The sequence below is a fragment of the Manacus vitellinus genome, unplaced genomic scaffold, assembly GCF_001715985.3.
Source record: "Manacus vitellinus isolate BGI_N305 unplaced genomic scaffold, ASM171598v3 scaffold_34_pilon, whole genome shotgun sequence".
NCBI classification, from domain to species: Eukaryota; Metazoa; Chordata; class Aves; order Passeriformes; family Pipridae; genus Manacus; species Manacus vitellinus.
In genome coordinates, this window is record NW_021940488.1 from 7301971 (window position 1) to 7323458 (window position 21488).

Genomic DNA, 21488 nt, shown 5'->3' on the forward strand with positions numbered 1-21488 from the left:
AGTCGTCAGCAGCTGCCGGCAGTCATGGCGGGGCAGATGGCGGTACTGGGTGAGGCGGCGGCGCGGCTGGGACGCGTTTAGGGGGCTTTCGTGGGGGGATTCGCTGGGGCTTTCGCGTCTCTTTGCCGGCGGTATTGCCCCGGGCTGTCTCTCCAGGGTGGTGCGAGTTTCCTGTGCTCGGTGCGTTCCGTTGCGTCCAGTTCTGGGCTCCTCAGTACGGGAGGGACACAGAGCTCCTGGAGCGGATCCAGCGGAGGGGACAAAGATGAGTAAGGGACTGGAGCATCTCTCCTAGGAGGAAAGACTGAGGGAGCTGTCTCTGTTCAGCCTGGAGAAGAGACGACTGAGAGGGGACCTCACCAAGGTCTGTCAGTGCCTGCAGGGAGGTGTCAGGGGAAGGAGCAGGCTCTGCTCGGTGATGCCGAGCGATAGGACAGGAGGCAGCGGGAGAAACTGATGCACGGGAAGGTCCATCCGAGCACGGGAACAGATCACCGTGTGCTCTGGGATGACCCTGCTGAGCAGGGAGGTTGGACCAGGTGACCCACTGTGGTCCCTTCCAGCCTTACCCGTTCTGGGATTCTATTTCAGCCAGAGCCCTCAGTGGTGCGTGGCTAAGAAATTAACAGCCCAGACCAAACTAGGACTTTCTGACCGGTCTGTTTGAAGCACAGCTGTGACGGCTCTTCCCTGCTGGGAAAAAAATGCTCAGCCACGTTTTGAAATTTAACCTATTTAAACTTCTTCTCCAGACTTTGTTTGCTGGTGCTTTTTATTTTCCCCTTCCCCTGAGGCATTACTTTATGCTTGACTTTTGGGTTTCCTGTTGTGCCTGATGATTATAAATAAAATTAAAGGCAAAACTAGTCAAACAGCAAACTACTCTGCACTTAAGTCTAACCCTTGATTTAAAGGCATAGAAAAAATGCTTTTTGGGAGCTCTGGCTGAAACAGAATGAGTCAGCAGGGGTTTGTATCTCCTTATTTTCAGACTTCAGTGAAGCTGGAGGAGGTGTTTGAATTGGGAGTTTGTTGTTTCACTGGGATTTTGTGCAGCCCCATTAATTCTGTGTCCTTTTGGGGTCATTCAAAGGCACTCCCCCCAAAGTATGAATTAACCTGTGTTATTGAAGTAAGAGAGAAAAGGAATTATTACAGTGTGGTGATATTTTTGGGTTTGCCATCTCTCTTGGGCTTTCTTTTTTTCATCAGTTTAGTATTTAATGGCTGAGATTTTTGACAGCCACTCTCTGTTCAATTAAGAGACCTGAATTTGCTGGTGACCTTTGAAGAAATTAAAATCTAATTAGGGAGCTGAACAGGCTCCAGTGTGTGAAATAAAACTGCAGGAGGTGCAGAGTGTGACACCGTGCCATTTGCAGTGACTAACAGGTTTGCAGCAGTAGATCCTCCAACCCTGTTTTTCACCACTCTGTGTTTCAGGCTCTGCTGTTCTGGCTCTCCTGTTGGCCAGCTACCTGGCACAGCAGTACTTGCCCATGCCCACCCCCAGAGTCCTTGGGATCGACCTCGGCACCACTTACTGCTCTGTTGGTGTCTTCCTGCCTGGAATAGGAGAGGTGAAGGTCATTGCAGATGAGAACGGGCACAAAAGCATCCCAAGTGTGGTCTCCTTCACGGACAGAGGGGTGTATGTGGGATATGATGCCCTGGAACTGGCTGATGCCAACCCTCAGAACACCATATATGATGCCAAGAGATTCATTGGGAAAATCTTCACTTTGGAAGAACTGAAAAATGAAAGCAGCAGGTATCCCTTTAAGGTAAGCAGCATCTTCAGTTCCCTCCAGGCAGGAAACTGTAGGACACAGTCCAGGCTGGGGGATGAGCAGTCCTGCTGAGAAGGACTTGGGGGTGCTGGTGGGTGAGAGGCTGGACATGACCCAGCCATGTGCACTGGGAGCCCAGAAACCCCCCGTGTCCTGGGCTGCATCCAAAGCAGTGTGGGCAGCAGGGGAGGGAGGGGATTCTGCCCCTCTACTCTGCTCTGCTGAGACCCCACCTGCAGTGCTGCCTCCAGCTCTGGGGTCCCCAGCACAGGAAGGACATGGACCTGTTGGAGCGAGTCCAGAGGAGGCACCAAGTTGATGAGAGGTTTGGAGCCCCTCTGCTGTGAGGAAAGGCTGAGAGAATTGGGATTGTTCAGTCTGGAAAAGAGAAAGCTTTGGGGTGACCAAATTGTGGTCTTCCAGTAGCTGAAGGGAACCTTCAAGGAAGGTAGAGAGAGACTATTTACAAGGGCATGTAGTGACAGGACAGGGGAGAATGACTTCAAAATGGAAAAGAGCAGGTTTAGATGAGATATTAGGAAGAAATTCTTTTTTGTGAGGGTGGTGAGGCACTGGAACAGGTTGCCCAGAGAAGGTGTGGCTGTCCCATCCCTGGCAGTGTTCAAGGCCAGGTTGGATGGAGCTCTGAGCAAACTGGTCTCGTGGAAGGTGTCCCTGCCCATGGCAGGGGGTTGGAATGAGATGAGCTTTAAGGTCCCTTCCAACCCAGGCCATTCTGTGATTCTGTGACACTTGAAATTTGTATGGGTGATCAGCTTGTCAGACCTTGAGTCATTTGGCTAAATCTGCCTGAAAACCATGAGAGATATCCAGAGAGGGGAAGGAAATGGTTGTGGAAGTCATGTACCTCTGCACAAGAGCTGACAGTGATTTTTCCATAAAACCCTGGTTTTTCCTACGAGGAAATGTGTGTCTGGGTAACCTTCCAGCCCCTTCTCTGGAAGGATAAATTTCAACTTGAAATGCTAACTGTACTTTGCTGAAACTTCACTTCTCCCTTGAAATTCTAAAAAAAAGATTAAATAAACAAAGTTTATTAAAGTTTATTATTTTAAATAAAAAAGTTTAAAAGTCACATCTCTGCCCCAGTGCATTTTTTTCGCCTACCACTTTTCTAGTGCTTACTTGACCAGCAGCATGTCTTGAAACCTGCTTTTTACTAAAAAAAAGTATTACATTAATTGAACATGGTGCAGAATTTGCTGAAAACAGACCAATTTTCAGGTACTGCAAATAGTTTCTGAATTCTTTACTTGTTAAGAGAAGCTGTTCCAGTACCAAGCTGTTAGCTTGCTTTCAAAAAGAAGTGGTGGGAAGCTTTATCAGTAGGGTAACCTAATGATTAAAAAGCATCACTTCTGTCTTTGTGGTGTTGAAATGGATTACACAGTTGCTAGGTCTTCTTTTGATGTGTCTTACTGGGGTTCAGTGGGTGTCACTTGTTTGGATATACTTGGACCCCTTAAGTGGCATGTTTTCTATCATTCTCCAAGAAATTAATGTGATCTAGGCAGTGGCAAAAGCACATTTGTATTTTTGCAGATTAAAGACACTGTGTGCAGATAGAACGTGGTGGGAGCAGGGTGGGAAAATGACTTCTCACCTGTGGCTTGTGTTGCTTTATCCTTCTAGATTTTCAACAACAACGGATCAGCCGAATTTTCCGTGACAACTAATGGAACCTTTCACGTCACTCCAGAGCAGATTGGCTCCCAGCTGCTGCTGAAACTGAAGAGAATGGCAGAAGCCAACCTTGGCATGCCCATTTCCAAGGCAGTCATGTCTGTGCCAGCAGAGTTTGATGAAAGGCAACGGAATGCTACCGTTAAGGCAGCTAACCTTGCAGGTGATGTATTCCAGTGTTTTTCTAGGAAACCTTCAGGTCTCTTTCACTAACAGCAAGGTCTTTGGGGAGGATACAGAAACAGTGAATCAGTGATAGAGAAGCTTAGAATGGATTCAGTCTCCAAGTCCCAGCAAGTGCAACTGGATAATGCAGACATAGGTGTCTGGAAGAAGGAAGTTTTGCTTTGGGGAAAGTAGAGGTTTTGGTAATCTCCAAACAGGGAGACTGTATAGAGCGCCCTTGGACAATAACAGAAACAGAATGTATGAAGTTAAGGCTCCTTAGCAAGGTTTGTCCAGAAGAAATGTATTTGGGCAAATGGTGGTTCATGACTTTGCCCTGATGCTGAAGCAGTACTACTTTAGGATTAACTAAGGAAAGGAGTTCATTGGGTATTACCCCTCAGAAAACTACTTCCCTTAGATCTGACATTTTACTTAAAATGAATCTGGTTTAAAAAAAAAAACAAAGTAATGGCAAATTTCATTCTGATGTGAGAACTGCAGTTTTCTGAAGTGTACCTGACTGTTGCTTCTTGTTTCTGCTCTTTGCAGGGCTGAGGGTTTTGCGAGTAATCAGTGAGCCCACAGCTGCAGCTATGGCTTATGGACTCCACAAAGTTGATGTGTTTAATGTTCTGGTGGTGGATTTGGGCGGAGGAACTTTGGATGTGTCTCTGTTGAACAAGATGGGAGGGATGTTCTACACACGAGCCATGGCAGGTGAGAAAAATGCTTTTGTTTCTGAAGGAGTGGGAGGAAACGCGCATATGAAGTTGCCATTGGAGGAGCTTTCTAAAACCTACCAGTTGTGTCACAAAATGTTCTCCCAATGCATTCTCTGCTACTTCTCATGCAGAATTAGGTTTGTGACTGGTTTCAGTGAGTAAGATCACAGAGTCGCAGGTTTTGGCTGACTCAAGGGGTAAGTCATGGTTTCATTTTATCCATGGCTGTCAACTTTTGTGCCCACTAGTAAAGTGCTGGTGCATGTTACAGTTATTTTGGCTGGGCTTTTGCAGGGCTAGGGTTGTTACAAATCTTCCTGTTACCTTTGTCCAGACTAGGAATACTTGGCAAATCATTGACCAGGGCTGAAAAGCATCCCGGCTTTGTGTTTGGTGCCAGCTCAGTGGAGCGGGTTTTGGGAATGCCCATGCCCAGAAGTAAGTTTTGTGATTCCTGTGTGCCAGGATGATTCATCACTCGGCACAGAGGCAAGTGGCAGCAATATTTAGTCAGACTGTAGTGAGTGCACGACTGCCTTTCAGGTGGCTTGGGTGCAGACTGGTCTGAGGTGCAGTGCCAACCTTGATGAGCAAGTTTTGATGTGAGCTGCTGTAAGAGTGGAACAGCAAGGAAGATTCAGCAGCTTCATTCTAATTTTTTTAGACAGAGGTCCACTGAGTAAATTCCTGTTCTCAGTCAAAACAAAACAATGGAAATTATTATCCATCATTTGTTCTTCATGGGGACAACAATTTTGTCTGTTTTCACAGCTCTGTGAGCTCTTGTGCTTGCATGATTGTTCTGATCCTTGAGCACCACGTCCCAGTAAAGAAGATACATGCTGCTTTGAAAGTGATGTGTCTGATGCCTTCTATTTTGATCTTTCAGGTAACAACAAACTTGGAGGACAGGATTTCAATCAGAGGTTGATGCTGTATTTGTATGGTCACCTCCGTCAAACATACGGTTCTCTGCCAACCCGAAAGGAGGAGATTCACCGCCTCAGACAGGCTGTGGAAGCAGTTAAATTAAATCTGACTGTTCACGAGGCAGCTACACTAAGTGTGGTGTTGACTCTGCCAGAAAACAGGCTTACCAAAGAACTTCCAAAAAGTCAGGTAAAACCGAACAGTGCGCTAAGAGGTGAGCCTTCACAAAAAACAAGAGACCTGAGCAGCCTTGGAGACACTTCCAAAGCAGAGAACGGCTTTGTTGAGGTTGTGTTTGAAATGGAAATCTCTCGGAAGCTGTTTGAGAGGTTAAATGAAGACCTTTTTGAGAAGATTCTTGTGCCCATTGAGCAAGTGTTGCAGGATGGCCACGTAGACAAAGGAGAAGTGGATGAAATTGTGTTAGTCGGTGGCTCCACACGGATTCCCCAAATACGTAAAGTTATTCGGGACTTCTTTGGGAAGGAACCCAACACCTCTGTAGATCCTGACCTGGCAGTTGTGATGGGTGTAGCCATCCAAGCAGGAATTGTTGCAGGGTCCTGGCCTCTTCAAGTCAGTGCTGTAGAAATCCCTAATAAGAATTTACGGAAGACTAATTTTAACTGAAAACAAACTCTTCCCAATTGCATTCCAGCTCTCCAAAAGTGTGCTCTGAAGCTGCACACTCATCTGACTGGCAGTGGAGCCTAATCTTAGCTGTATTCTATTTCATTTTTATCTGTTCCAGTGAGGTGTTACTGGACACCTACCTGTGTTGAAGCTTGATGTTACTTTAAAGGTACAAACGAGTTCTGAAGTGTGCTGTATTTACTTGGAGATTGGCTATTGGATGAAAATGCTAGTGATGACACACCCACAATTTCTTGCTAAATTTTATTAGCAAATCCTGGAGCGGTGTGTGTTTAAAATATAAAGGGACTGTGACCAAAGGTTTGAGATAATGTGGTACTGTAGGTATTCCCAGGTCCAATATATTTACTTTAACTGTGAAGCAGTGTTAACGCACAGAGCACTGGCAATGCTCAGCTTACATTTATTTATTAGATTGAGCCATATGAGCATTTAAGCACCTTTCTAAAAGGCATGTTGCAGCTTGAATGAGACTTAGGCATTCACTTGGTTCTTCTGCTGTTCATAACAGCATACTGGTATTGCTGAGGCTCTGTGGAGAATTGTCTCATGTTTCGGGAAACCTTATTGAAAACGTAGCTCTTGCCAACATAGTTACTTGATGTGTCTCCAAGGCCTTAATTCCTGATCTGGCTGTGATGGTTAACACACAGGTGCTGCTGTTCTACCACTGATGTTCTCCACAGAGATATTCATACCTCCCTTGCCTTGTTTTTAAAACTGCAGTAATTTTATGTATCTTAAAGCCACACTTGTCTGTCTACCCTTGAATTCGGCCCATACAGATTTCACTGTTGTTCATCTGCAAGTGTGTGATGTCTTTCCCCTGATGGACCCCAAGCCATCCTGTCCTCAGGGAGAAAGTGTGGGATAGAAGTGTGGGTCTTCATCCATGGCCTGGATGAAGTCTAGTTCCTGTAATCCTAGTAAATGAAAATTGACCCAACTCCTTCATACTTTTTAGCTCATATCTCTGGATTAAGTTTTGTAATGTCCTCACTCTAAACTGAACTGTAGCTGTCCTATTGGGAAGAAAACAGTGTGTGTACCTTGGGGTTTGAGGTGGCACTTCTTAAGACTCTGTTTTAGACACATAGTTTGCTATCCAGCTGTCTTGAAAATGCGTGAGGAGAAAAAAATTACTGATCTGAAAAAAACCCCTAACTGGTGACAGTTCTACTCTCTTTGGAGGAATAAAGCAAGACTTAAAGGCCAGTTGAATTCTTTCATCTGTATAGAAATTTCTGTGATAAAAACATGTCATTCAGCCAAGACTGGCTTCAACACCCATCAGCCCAGTCTTCACCAGGTAAGTTCTAGTAACAGGTGGTTCTAAGCATTTTCTTGTCTTCTCCAGAATAATTTTGTTTGTATTAAACCTTGCCAAAAGTTAATGTGGGGCTTAGATTTGTTGTTTTAACCTATGACTATATTAAAATAGGCTTATTACTCTCTTGGCAGTAGACCTGATTTATGGCAGTGCCATAAATCAGCTGTGCTGACTCAGCTGTTTGCGTAGCTCTTGTCTAAACGTATCTTTGAAGTAATCCAATTAAAAACCTCTTAAATTGAATCATAGCTGCACACAGCATTCCATCAACATTGTTTAACTTGACAGAGGATTCCCGAAATACTGCTAACATCTGTTTCATTTCCCTGAGTTGAAGGCCAAAGTGATTTTTTTTATTTTTTATTTGAGGATTCTTTTTCCCTTTGTGCCTCTTTGAAAGTGACCCCACCTAAGTCCATATGGAACTTCCAGTAGCTAAAACTCCTGCAGTGAAAGAAGTGCCTTTCCAGGGAAACCATGGATGAATGCCAATCAGTACAGTCCTCAGCTGCTGTTTGGGGCCTTTGCTTTGCAGATATAAATGTGTTCAACATTCATTCCAACGTCTTTGGAATCATTGTGACCTTTGCTTCTGCTGTGCTGTGAATTCATCTCAAAACCTACTGGAGTTACAGTAGGGCTTTAGTCTTCATGTCTTTAATGCACTGTGTAAAACAAGCAGACCTGTGTAAAAACAGAACCACGTCACAGTAAGTTAAACGATTAAAAGCTTTTTGCAGTTTTGGGACAAGTTGTCCCAAGGAGTGTGGGAGTGACTTTAAACTGGTAAACTCTCGAGGCAAATAAATGAAGTACTTTTGTTTGTTTCACATACTCCTTCACTCTGGAGGAGTTAAATCTCCTTCAGTGTTAATCTGGGAATTGGAAGGGAAGGGTGAGTTGTTTACTTGTAAAAAAATTCACAAAAGGGTATTTATTCAAATTTCTATACAGGTTGGGTTTTTTAGTGGAGAAATTAATGTACATTGGGTATCTCACAATGCATCCTTATTTATTAAATAACTTTTTTGAATTCTGCAAATTATTTATTTTGTATCTTTTAATACTGTATTTTGGCACAAACCATTGAATTTTAAAGATGAGTCTGCTGTACTAAGTGGATATTTTCAGGTATGCACATGGGCTGCTTAAGAAAAGTCTCTCTTTAAACAAATTGATATTTGAAGGCTGAAATCTTTCTAAAATTCTTGAAATCTACAGTTGCCTGTGGTGTTAGATGTGTAACAAGTTCCTATAGCTTAAGCCTGTTTTGTGAGTTGAAATTCTGAAAGCATTAAGAGGCCTCAACAGTTGTATGTTCCTGAATTGTTTCCCAGTGCAGAGGATGAAATGCATTTTATAAATAACATTTTAGAATGTTTTTAATAAAAGCAATTTCTATCCCTTCTGAGCCTCATTCTCACTTCTCACAGACCTGCTCTGGTCCTTTTGCTGTCCCACCCTTCCTTTCCCTATCCCAAGGTATCTGGCTGGAAAAGGAGTCCAAGAGTAGCTCCTCAAGGAGCTGTTCATCCTCAAGTGGATGAACAGTTGGGTCCCTCTCAGGATCTCCAGCTAAGTGAAGGTCACCTGCCCAGGCCCAGCAGGCCCAAGCACCTTCTCAGGACTCTGAGGAGGTGGTGGCCCTGTGGAGCAGAGCCTTCCTCACGTGGTGGGTGCCTATGAGTGGTCCCTCAGGACAAGACTGGGACCTGGGAGGCTTAGGGCAATTCCTGTTTGGAGGAGAAAGGGCAGAAGGGGCGAGGTGTGCACTGAGCTGGCCTGCAGGTCTACATGGCTTTGTGCTGGCAAGGGAGTTGGCTGGTGCTGTGGTGGTTTGGTGGGTTGGGTACTACAAAACCTGTGTTAATACTGAACTCAGCCAAGTGGTCCTTCTTTGTTTCTTAGAGTGCCTCTGACATCGGGTGTCTGAGGCAAGGAGAGGCTGCAAACCCTGAGTGATGTGCTTAATGCAAAACTGCCCTTCCCTGCCTACCTAAGTCTGTTAGGTGATTCATTTTGGTAAGCCATTGCTGCATGGGAACAGCAGGAGCATATCATGCTGCTTCTGCCTCTGGTGCACCTCCTTTTACAAAGTTAAATGCGAGGGGTACAGCTTGCTGAAAGAGAAGGAATGTCTATTTGGCTTTGCTGACACTAGGACTGCATTTTCTTTTCACTCAGACTTTGAAATTGTTCAGTCTGCATTTCTCCCAGCTGTGGTCTGAAGGGAGTCTGAAGCTGAAGGGCTATGTCAGCCTGTCAGTAAGCACAGAAAACCCTCCTTCCCACAAATAATACTAAAAAAAGAAAGTAAAGATTACCATGCACCAATGCCAGTCCTCAGATTATTTTCTCTGGACCTTGCAAAAGGGATTGGTCTCTGAGGTACTGAAGTCTACCTCTCCTAGCCTTATGCCTAAAGCTTATTAATCACTTATGGAATGGCACTCACTTCAGTCCTTTCCAGTGCCTCTGCAACACTTCAGGTAAGGACAGGTTTGGAGGGGCAGCATGAAAAGGCAGGGAAGGGATGGGGACAAGGTTGGGGGAAGCAGAGCCACAGAAGAGCCTGCCTGGGGCACTGTGAATGTTGCAGGGAAGGCAAATGTGGGCATGAAAACGTCCTGCTCAGTTGGGAAGGTACTGCTGGCCTCATTTGGGAGAAAAAAAGAGGAAAAGAGAAGAAAAGCAGAACATTTTTCTGTTTCTTGAGAAATATTTTCTGCCTCTCCAGGACTTTCAGAACATAATAGTTACTTGGGCTGGGTTGTTCCTAGTCAAAAAACATTATATGCTTCTAATAGTTTTCTGTGAGTGAAAGTATGTTGAGTTGTGTTTTGCAGCCAGTTAAACTGGACAGTAATTTGTAACGGATGAGGATAGGCTTGCATTTTTACCTTCAGGAAAGGAGAGAGAAATCATTCACCTTCACTGCAGTAGAATCACATCTTTGAGGAACTCTCTTCAGAGAGTCTCCACCACCCTTCTAAAACAGCAAATATGTTTTGCTTGCTATTGGGTAAGACATTAAGATCATACTTGAGATAAACCAGGTGTCAATATTAAACTAATATAACAGGGCTGTAGCCTGGAACTGTATTCAGGTACCTTGTGGTTTTTTTTTAAAGCAGTTGATGGGGATCTGATCTTAAAAAACTAAGTGAAGGTTGATTACACTGGTTGAGTTGGTATTAAATTGGAAGAGCTTCAGGAACTGTAGTAAAAAGCACATGCACATTTGACTGGCACTTTCAGTAAATGTATATAACCTGTCCTGCTGCTGTAATTAGTATTGAAGTTTACTTTAAAATTTACTAGCAAAAAGGCAGCTGCACCTGACTGTATTTTTCTGGGATTCTTTCAGTGGGATTTTGTAATGCACAATTAGATACATAAGATGTATGGTTTTCAGTTATTCAGAAATCACAAGGTCAAAAGGCACATTTATTGTCTCAAGAACTACCTAAGTATACATGTACATATGCACATCTTAAAAATCAGCCCCAAGTGACATCTGTCTGTACGTCCACACGACAAGTTTTGTTTTTCCTGAATGCGTAATCATAATAAGAATGTATTAACTAAATGAGCATAATGACAGAGCAGCTTAATTAAGTACTATTTTTTAATTAAGACCAACCTGTGAACAGCAAGATTTATTTTTCAATCAGTCTTTATTAGTGCAACAGTTAACATATGCCATGAAAATTACTGCTTCATTATGCTGTTCCAGTGCCAACGTGATCAAAAGAAGTGATTTGTATAAAAGCTGAAAGTTATTTTAGGAAGTCTGATCAATATAAACAGGTTGTAGCTGTAGTAAACAGCAATGCTGCCAGAAGCTCTTGAGCAAGCTCTTAAGTAAGGTATTTTATAAGGAATATAAAATATTGCATCTATATATGGGGAATGCCAGAGATCCCTTGAGTGTTCCTTAAGAATTCATTCATTAGTTTTCTTTATTTTCTTATCCCAGCCTCTGCAACCATTTCAGAAAAGGCACTTTTTCGTTGCAACAAATTCTGTGGTGTATCATATTCTAGAATCTTTCCTGCATCCAGAACAAGCACTCTGCAATGCAAAACCAGAAAGATAACAGGAGAAGAAAAATCAGATCTTCGACCATATTTTTCAGTTCTAATACAGATATCTCTGGATAATGGGAAGGCTTATTTAGAAGAAATATAATTGCAGTAGTTAATTCATTGGCTTCTAAATCTAGGAACTAATATGTTAAAAAAAACCTCTTGAAAAAGGCATTTTTGCTTAATTGGTAAAAATGCTACAGTACAGTCCATTCCCTCTAGAGAATTAAGTGGTCTTACTAGTAGCTAATTTCCCTTAGCAGGAAAATTAGTAAATTAATTCTGTGATTAGAAGGGGGAAGCAGAACACAGGTTACCAATATTTAATTAAAATTGATGCTCATGTCTTTTTTTTTTGGTATCTTGGATTACAAAGGTACAAAGACATCAAGGTTAGAAGTGTTGGGAGGGTAAACCTCAGTAAGTGAAAACTTACCTCTCTGAATCCATGACTGTATGTAACCTATGGGCTATAGTTAATACTGTGCAGTTGTGAAACTCTCTTTTGATGGTGGACTGCACAAAGTTGTCCGTTTCCAAGTCAACAGAAGCTGTTGCCTCATCCAGGACCAGGATCTTTGTCTTTCGCAGCAAAGCACGGGCCAGACAGAGCAGCTGTCTCTGCCCAACACTGTTAAAAATGCATTTGAGAAGGGCAGGTCAGGCACAAAGAGGAAGGGCAGAACAAGGTAAAGCTGAGATTACTATGAAGCTTATCTGTACTGTCTTTCCTAACAACACTTCCTGAAAAGAACAGTGAAATACGTTCACCTTGTTTTGCAAGTTTTATTTCCTCTTGCTCAGCATATCAATTGTAGTTAAGGTGGGACTCTTCCACACCTGTGGCTGAACTTTGTAGTGTAAACCTAGTCTTGTCTTCAGTTTCTATATTCACATTATACTGGGCACTCTGAGTAAGCCAAATTGAATGCCCAAACCCTTCTTAATAATGTTCAGTGTAAAAGTTTGGATACTCCTGTATGTGAGCTGTGCTATGTGCCTCCTAGAACCATCCTCCTGCAAGTGATCTGTCAAAAAAAATTCAGGTTGATATTCAGTACACTCAGGTTGATACTCAGTACCCTCAACATTGAAGACCTGCCCCTTTGCTGCTGAAAGCTTTAGTATGTGTCTCCTTGAGTTTAGAGTTCTTTTATTTCAAGTGTCACCCTCCTTGCATAGCATTTTACAAGGAAAAACTGAGTTTCTTTGCCTATGCAAATAAAGCAAAGGAATAAGCTCTTTGGAGTTTGGTGGCTTTTGGTTTTGTTGGTTTGGGGTTTGTTTTTTTTTTCCCCCTGGTTTGAATTTTTTTTTTAAATTTAAATTAATGGGTACTTTTCTGCCCAAATCTAATTAGGTGCTACATGAATTCCAACATCACACCCCCCTTCTTTACACTTCCTTATATACTTGAGCTGAAAATAGTCTACTTCCTTGGCTTCCCATATACCATAGGACTATACAGTTGTGACCTGTTGGGCACCTCAAAGAAACTCACACAATCAGAATAATTCCACTTAGAATGACAGAAGTGTCACTTTTATCCCGATACTTTCTGAAGTAAGCTCTCTGGAAGGAACACATAGTTTTACAGTACTGGAAAATAACTGCAATGGCACTTTCTTGATTATGTACCTGAGATTTTCACCACCTTCTGAAATCTCATGAAGGAGCTTCTTTGGCAGTGACCAGACAAAATCCTTTAAGTCACACAGTTCCAGCACCTCCCACAGTTCAAGATCAGAGTGTTTTCCAAGTGGATCCAGATTTGACTGCAGTGTCTCAGAAAACAAGATGGGGTCCTAAATAACAGCAGAATGTGAGTGCACAATTCCAACACAACCCTAAAACAGTCTGCCATAAATCCTTATATAACAGAGGGAACTGGGACAAATAATCTTGGAAATTTTAACAGTCTGAAGCCGGTGAATGGAAGCACAAAAATAATGTGGTGTCTCTGTGAGATGAATTCTTTTTTAGGGTAAAATGTAAAGGGCAAGAGATTCCTTGTGCATTCACTGTGCTCCGGTTCTGTGGCTGACCACAGACCTGCCCAGCACGTGGCAACAGCCACAAGACATCAATTATTACTATTGCCAAGTTTCTGAAGCACTGGAGACTACATCCATGGGCACTGGTAAGTAAAATTGGAAGGCTAAGATTCTAAGTTAAATCTGGTTTGAGACACACAGGAAATATTACTGGGGTTAAAGCTCAAAAAAAGTTAAGAAAAAAACCCAAACCCTTCCTTTGAAAAATGTCAGATAAATTTAACGTAAGTGATGTTAGCATCACCCCTGCACAAAAATGTTTGCATGAGTGGCATTCAGGGAAAGTGCATAAAGTCTCCAGATGATCATTAAATTTGTGTTCTAGGTTTTACTTTATACTAGAGCATTTCAGTGTAAATCAGTTTTGCAAGTATGAACACAATCCTAATGACATGTGAACTAATCTTGAGCTTTCTGTCCTGTTATGGAGTAAGCAGGAACACCTTTACAAAGCAGACTATAGCAGATTAATTTCAATATATATTCCCGACATTCTTCAGACGTAACTGGAGGTATTTTAAAATATTTTTGCCCTCAAGTGGAACTTTGGAAACCCTCTATGTAACTATACATATAAAGACTCTGGAGAACCTGAGTTATGCTAGCTAGACTGCTAAACTAAGCATGGTATACCAAAACCTAATGTCATGACATACAGTGGTCTCCCTGTTTTGAAGCTTCTTCCACATAATTGCCAAAATTTTATTGGAGTTTTAAGCCTCTGTCTCCAGGCAGCCTGTGGACTTTGAGGATATAATTTCTCCCAAAAACTGAATGTTTTGTGTTAGTTGAAAAAGAGTAATAGTTATCTCTAAAGCACATCTCACCTGTGGAATAATGTTGAGATTTCCACGCAGGTCATGGAGTCCAATAGTTGATATGTCAATTCCATCGATAATTATTTTGCCTTCACATCCCTCCAGAACCCTAAACAAGCAATTTGTGAGTGTTGATTTACCAGCTCCTGTTCTTCCAACAATTCCAACCTGAAACAGAAAGTTTTATGACAGTGTAACTTTCTATGCTGCATATTCCAGATGAAAAATGATATAGTGAGTTATCTGATACAGTGAATTCAGTTTCACAGCTCTCAGTCCAGTTCTCCCTCAGGAGCTGATTCTGTGATTCTGTGACTCTGAGCTGTAAAAGCCTATGCCTAGTTCAGTGGGAATACTTTTAATTTCCTCTCCCTTTTTTTTCCTGCACTCCTCAGCTCAAACCAGAGACTCTAAACTAGGTCTTGTTTGGTGCTCCTTGATCCCAAGCCCAAAGTTGATTAGCACTAACCTGGCAATGTATTTCTCCGCATAAACATTCAACACAGGGTACAAGAAGTTTAAATTCAAATTTGGATCTTCTTCCTTCAAACTGCCAAATCCATAAAACTTTATCTCACTTTCATACAAGGATAATAATTTCTACATATTCCTACAAAATACTTTTCCTTTTCGCTTTTGCCTTGTCTTTACTCTCTTCTCCATTTAATATCTTCCCTGTTCAACATCATCTTGCTGCATCTAGTAGTGCAGTCTCCTTATCTGAAATATTTTTGAAGTAGAAAGTTGTGAAACGGAATTTAATACATCTATTTCTTATTACATACAGTACCTTCTCTTTACTCTGTGTCTGAAAAGAGACATCATTCAGGGCTAAACCAAGATCCTTCCTGTAATGAGCCTTGTAGTTAACAAACTCTATTATTCCTCTATCAGGCCACCCCATCGGTGGTCTTTTAGACTTTATCCATGGGTCCTGGAATTGAAACCATTGGTATTTCAGTATACAAGAGTAAAAATGTCACAAGATAAAATACACATATCTTTAAAAATCCCAGCATGTCTAGGGTAATTCTAATGCAATATAATGGAAGGAGAACCTATTTTCATGAACTCTGGGAAGAAGCACGTGGGGTTGTTTAACAACATCTTACACACTCATTTAAAAAAGTAAATTCAGTTTAACTGGGTAGCTGCTAATAGTTTAGTATCTGGTACCAGCTGACAGGAACTGAAATGAATCTGATGCTTAATCTCCCAGATTTTTAAAATGCATATTCAATGAGAAACATTTTGTTTTCAGGAGTAGGAGAAAACAGAAAGATGTGAACAAAGAAACATAAACATGAGGGAAGGGTAAAAGAGAATGAAGAAGTAAGGGACAGTCTTGTTTGCCTTCATGCTTGACATGGACACTACTTTCAGAAAAGCACAACAGCCAAGGCAAATTGATTTGAAACAAATGTCTCCCCAGACATGAGGCGAGTACCAATTAAAGGTCAGACAGGCCTCTCTTTCTCTCCCCCCCTCCTCAAATGCTCCTCTTGGCTGCACATAACACAGGGAGTTCACCTGAGCCACAGCTACAGTCCTACTACAAAATCTACTGCTACGAATGATGACAAAAAATTTACTGGTCAAAGTAGGAATAAAACTGCTATGACTATAAATGTGATGAAGAACTACATATTCTCAATGAAAAGAAAAAAAACACACAAAAACCAGACAGCATTTAACAACAATTACCTGCTATTACCACTCACCAATATTAAAGTCAATCTAATTAGTCATCTTCTACGCACAGAAATTAAATATTTAAGATGAAGGCTCAGCATTTCAAGAAGAATGCTCACCTCTTTATCCATTGTTGCATATTCACAGACTCTTTCAATTGAAACTGCATTGGTCTCGATTTCACACGCTCTACGCACCCAAAGATTTAGATTTTGAATTACCTGGGGAAATAGTTACATTGGAGAATGTAGAAATTCGACTCTTGTGAGCTGGCTATGACGTGGATAAGCCATGACAGATAATAGACTCCATAGTTTTTTTTTGTATTTCTATTCATTAGTAATGTCAGCTGTGTTTCTGAAGCACTTACCACAGTGAGAATTTAGACGATGCTAGGCTCCTTAGCATCACAAAACTGAAGAAAATTGGATGTTTACTTTCTGTCTACATCATACTTCAGATTTAACTAGCAACTTATCAATAAAGTTTATTGTACTTCAAGACACCCTGTAGTGTGGTTCTCACAGACTATCTTTACAAGGGCAATGCCAAAGCAAATGACTTTAGTGAACAGAATTCTAAGTAAATGTTCCTACATAACATTCAGTAAGTGAACAAGAACAAGAAATCAAATATGAAGTGTAGTTGTACGTGACTAAGCTTCCTATTTGGTTGAACAAAATACTTAAAAATACACTATACCTAGTTGATTAATTTATTTTTAAATATGTTTTAATAATTATTATTCCATCTAAATGCAGAAGTGGAAAATAATTAATGGGAAGCTTCCCAGAATTAATGCAATTCAAAGGAAAACTGTTTTGCCCAGGGGATTTAGTGTTGTTGATGCCACCGTGTATATTCACCTACTCAACTGTATGCATACTGCTCTTTTTATATGCAATGTGGTAACAGTAAAAAGTTTATTCTATTACTTACATTTAGACCATAGGATATCAATAAACCCACTGTAGAAGAACTCACTGTATTTCCAGACAGTGCTACAAACAGTGCAGCAAAGAACACCATCAAATTTCCCAAAAACTCAAGCCTGACAGTTAGCCAGCTGTAGTAAATGAAGGCAAAGAAAAAAAAGAATTACCTACAGAATTTTTATAGCACAGTGAAGATATTTCTAATGTAATGACTCTGAGATCATTATATTAGCAATTTACCCACTTCCCCAAAGAGATAGGTACCATCATTCCCGTTTTACAGAGGGACTGGGGAGGGAATATGACATATCTAGAACTGGTAGCACCACTAAAACTAAAAGTCCTGTGTCTCAACTCCTGGCCAGCGCTCCCTTCACTCCTCATACTGCTTTCCTGCTCTCCCTGCCTGAAAAAGATTCAAGCACACGACTGAAAACCAGACATGAAAATCTTCTCCTTGCTAATCTCTGCCTGTAACTGAACTGAATCACAAAGGAAGGTGAGGAAATGGACTTTGTTTGCTTAAACCCAAGATTCCCCTCTCAACATCCAGCTGGTGCCTGTGGATACAGACACTGGGCTACTTCCACATGAACTACTGAAACGCAAATTTGATTTGTTCATAAACTTGCAAGAAGAACCATTAGTTGAAGTGTAGCACAGTCCATGCTCATGACCGATTGGTAACTTTTTTCTTTTTTAAAATACTCTCATCCCAAACAGCATATGCACATTTTCTATATAAACCCACTATTTTATGGTACATAAAGAAGAAATCATCCTAGTGCTTAAACACTATGCATTCATTACAGAGTGGTGGGTAAATTGCTCTTGTCCTTGCTTCTCAGTGGCTCTACTCTGACTACAGGTGAACACTGAGTTGTGGAATTCTACAGAGGAAGGTTCAGTCACAGATGAAGAACTGCTGCAAAGTACCTGTTTGAGATGAGGTTGTTGTAGACACAAACTAAGTTCTCATACACAACATCATAGTTTTCTCTAATGAATCTCTCCTGGTGGCTAAATGCTCGAATTGTTGATCGCCCCACAAGAGTCTCACTGAAGTGGGAGATCACTGGAGGCTGCGATGCTCCCACCAGACGTCGAATCTGTCGTGAGCTCGCAATGTAGTATCGCTAATGAAACAGTACAGACAGTAGCCAGTTAAATATTCTCATAAGGAATTCCTGTAAATTTTTAACATGGAAAAAGTTGAAAGCGTCTACACAGAAAAAAAAAGCTGTTCAAAACCAACACAGAAGTAAAACCCAACTGCCATATATAAATTACTGGTAAGGCTAAAATAAAAGAACATTATTTCCAAATTCTATACAAAATGTGCTGTACCACTAGGGCTGTGTAACAACCCACTAAAACTTCAGTGTAACTTCCAAATTAGAATGTCCCAATTCTTTCTAAGATGAAAGTCAGCCTTTATTTCTTCCATGTAATGATGTCTGTATTTCAGCTCTTTAGCAGACACCAAATTCAGGCACTCTTTTCCTTCCTCTATGTTCTTATTTTAAGAGTCTTTAAAATCTTTAATCCCAGACCATACTCTGACTATTAAGAAACAGGCAAGCAGCCATTAGTCTTTCTGAAACATTAATTTTTGGCTTCTCAGTACCACAACTGAAACTCTGCACAAAAAACAGCACAGGTAGTTTAGGCATCATTCTATGTACAGCTGCTGTTTCAGGGTTATCCTTCAGCTGTTAACTTTCACTATAATATACACTCCGTTTCTTCAGGTAACTTCAGCAAATTTCTTGCTGAGATCTCTATCAATATTGTATCTTCCCATAAAAAAGCGAAGTATGAAGAGAAAGATGTAAATTCCCAAGAATTACAGGATATATTCAGGAAGTGTCCAAATTTCCTTTCAAGAACTCTGAAGATTTTTTTCTGAAAACAATTTCAGATGTGTCTTGCATATATATTTGTATATGTATTTTTTTCCACAATAAAAAATTATTTAAGCCTGTATGCTGGATTGTTTTAGACATTTCATCCATGCACATCTAGAAATCCCTATTAAGAACAATGCACTTACTTGGATAATCAAATAAAAGTATCCCAGGGGAATAATTACCACTATGAATAGTGGTGAGGCAGATGTGATAACTACAATGGTTCCAATAACATCCAGGGTAAAGTTCAGCCAAGTTCCCAAGTAGAAATGGAAACGGACATCCACGACAGATAAGTCCTGTAACAATGCACAGAAAAATCAAGATTTTGTGAGTAAATTCCACTAAAAACTTTGAGAAACCTAAATTAATTGATCTTTTAGTGTATTACACAACCTCTTGGTATTATTCTAGAGAACATAACCATCAGCAGTCACTTAGTAATGCATTGCAACAATCTACTTATGATGGGAGTGGGAAGCATTAAAACTGTAGTAAATAACACTTGTTTGTGCAATAAAGGTTCCACTTATAGCCAAAGACGTACAAAAGTAGAAAATAACGTTCACTTATAAGTGAAAATAACATTCACTTCTATATGCCTCTGAGAACATGAATTTAATGTATTAACTAGTTTTGACAATTACATTAGATTCTGACATACAATATACCTATTCTGACATGCACACACCTATTCGGATGAAAATGAAGGATTTTCCAATATTCTGGATAGTACACAACAATCAGAACTCAGTATATACTCCTTAACTTCAGCATAAAAGAGAGTATAGCTTTTTGCTTTTACAAAACTTGGTCACTACGTCATTTTTCAAATCCAATTTGCATTTGCCACAAGGCGAGATACCATTTGAAAAAAACAAATTGATGCCAAGTCAAAGGCACATCTGCCCTTGTGCACTTTTGCAGCTGAGACATCCTTCCCTTTGTGCAACCCCAAAGGTGAGCAATGACAAAGTTTAATAATAAAAATTCTTATCAAGATGGACATTAGCTTAAACGCTGTTCCCTGTTTGCCTGCTCCTGCTTCCCAAATCGCCCTGCCCTGTCCCTGTTTGCCAGCTCCGGATCGTCTGCGCACGGAATGGGGAAACCTGGACTGGATTTTTCTGGAGTACTGAATGGATTTCAAAAAAAAAAAAAAAAAAGAAATGAAGGATTGGGTTTGATGATCTCAGAGGTCCTTTCCAACCCGGCTGATTCTATGATTCTGTGACATTATTGAAGAAAAATACAGTTTTCTTTTAAAAATAGACCAGATTTAGGTCTGATAAACCAGTTGCACTGCAGGAATGGTCTTTGAGGAATGAACTCTTAATGATCTTGGATAGGGTCTATACAACTTCTATCAATAATATGTTTTGATGGTTTTGTAAGAAAATAGCTTTAGACAGTTCTTTAAGTTTTATGCACTGGAACAGCTTTCCATTGCTAGATATTGCAGTACTTTCATATCATTACTTTTTTAACAATGCTAAAATGGAATTAAAACCAAGCCAACTCAAGCTTCGTTTTCATAAAATGGAAAACTCTGCATGAGTGTTCCCTTTACCTTTGTGAACCTGCTGATGATCCGACCAACTGGATTAGTTACAAAATGCTGCAGAGGAAGGTGCAGCACGTTGTCCAACAGCTGACCATGCATAGCCCGGGAAGCAGACAGGGATCCCCTGGTGAGCACATAAGCACCACAGCAAACGAGCAGGCCTTGGGAATGGATAAATTGAAAGACAGTATGAATGGCTGGGTTGGGAAAAGGGATGGAGCTGGTTCCTGTCACTGTTTTCTACCACAGTGACCAATCCCACAGTTGTGCTTCCTCTCAGTTTTACAAATGTACATATTTCATTTTGTTGATACATCTTACTACTTCCTAAGTATGATTTTCCTGCAGTTAAGTCTCTTCTGCTAGCACACCACTTCACATCCATACTGAATCCCCACCTCAACGAGATGCCAACAGATCTTCATTAAGTTACATGTGTATGTTCCAAGAATTCACAGCAATATCATCAAATTAAACTGCATTTTCTTCTACATGCCTGTAATATGGCTCCTGCTCTCCCCAAGTTTAACTATTACACTGTGTTGCACACCATGAAACAAACAGCACTATTTCTTTACTGACACATATTCAGGCAGATCAAATTTGGCAAACAGTGAGAAAAGAGTCACAAATGCTCATCCTTGCCTTGAATAAATCCCAGAAGTCCATAGATACAAAGCTTATAGTTTCGTGACTGTTTCCATTCCGTGAAATCACTAACTTGTGCTGTTTCTGCAATCCAGGTGCTAAGCCACAGATTCTGTCCAATGCCTAGTGCATTCTGGCCTACATAAGCAGCTATGGTCAACCACATCCATCGCCAGCTGAAGGCTTGGAGGTATTTCAAGACAACTGACATTTTCATCTAAAAGAAAAGAACACATGAAAAAGAGAAGGTACTCGTAAAATCATAAACAAAACTTTCACCTTGAAAAAAAATTACTCATAAAATCATCATCATTCTTGAAGGCAAATACACATGGGAATTGGATACATTAAATTCGGAATAAATCTAAATAATTTCTGAATTAAATCTGATAAATTAGCTATATAAAACTGTACTGTGAAAAGCTTTTGTCTCCCATTAGACTCTGTTCTTTAATGATACATCTCATAGGCAATCTTGCTT

At 40.8% G+C, this 21488-nt stretch overlaps 2 protein-coding genes across 2 annotated transcripts in view; one reads left to right on the top strand and one right to left on the bottom strand.

The window, feature by feature from the left end:
- The first annotated feature begins 6 nt into the window (after positions 1-6).
- HSPA13 (heat shock protein family A (Hsp70) member 13) lies at positions 7-7189 on the top strand. The gene is made up of 5 exons (XM_029961445.1): positions 7-49; positions 1444-1784; positions 3444-3657; positions 4212-4379; positions 5274-7189. The coding sequence occupies exons 1-5, from the start codon at positions 25-27 to the stop codon at positions 5942-5944; spliced, it is 1419 nt and encodes a 472-aa protein (XP_029817305.1). The 5' UTR covers positions 7-24; the 3' UTR covers positions 5945-7189.
- Positions 7190-10956: 3767 nt separating this feature from the next.
- Positions 10957-21488, bottom strand: part of LOC103762634 (multidrug resistance-associated protein 1-like) — a 31332-nt gene continuing 20800 nt past the window's right edge. Inside the window, exons 17-27 of the mRNA XM_029961436.1 lie at positions 21005-21224; positions 20366-20520; positions 18939-19094; positions 17822-18021; positions 16890-17016; positions 16070-16171; positions 15049-15192; positions 14268-14426; positions 13025-13191; positions 11823-12017; positions 10957-11372 (exon numbers count right to left, since the gene is read on the bottom strand). Of these exons, the coding sequence (XP_029817296.1) occupies positions 11261-11372; positions 11823-12017; positions 13025-13191; positions 14268-14426; positions 15049-15192; positions 16070-16171; positions 16890-17016; positions 17822-18021; positions 18939-19094; positions 20366-20520; positions 21005-21224 (1737 nt within the window). The 3' untranslated portion in view covers positions 10957-11260. The remainder of the gene's footprint in view (positions 11373-11822; positions 12018-13024; positions 13192-14267; positions 14427-15048; positions 15193-16069; positions 16172-16889; positions 17017-17821; positions 18022-18938; positions 19095-20365; positions 20521-21004; positions 21225-21488) is intronic.

Coding starts and splice junctions, on each gene's coding strand:
- HSPA13 (XM_029961445.1), top strand. CDS start 25: ATGGCGGGGCAGATGGCGGTACTGG. Junction 1,785..3,443: donor GCAGCAGGTATCCCTTTAAG/GTAAGCAGCATC, acceptor TTATCCTTCTAG/ATTTTCAACAACAACGGATC. Junction 4,380..5,273: donor CTACACACGAGCCATGGCAG/GTGAGAAAAATG, acceptor TTGATCTTTCAG/GTAACAACAAACTTGGAGGA.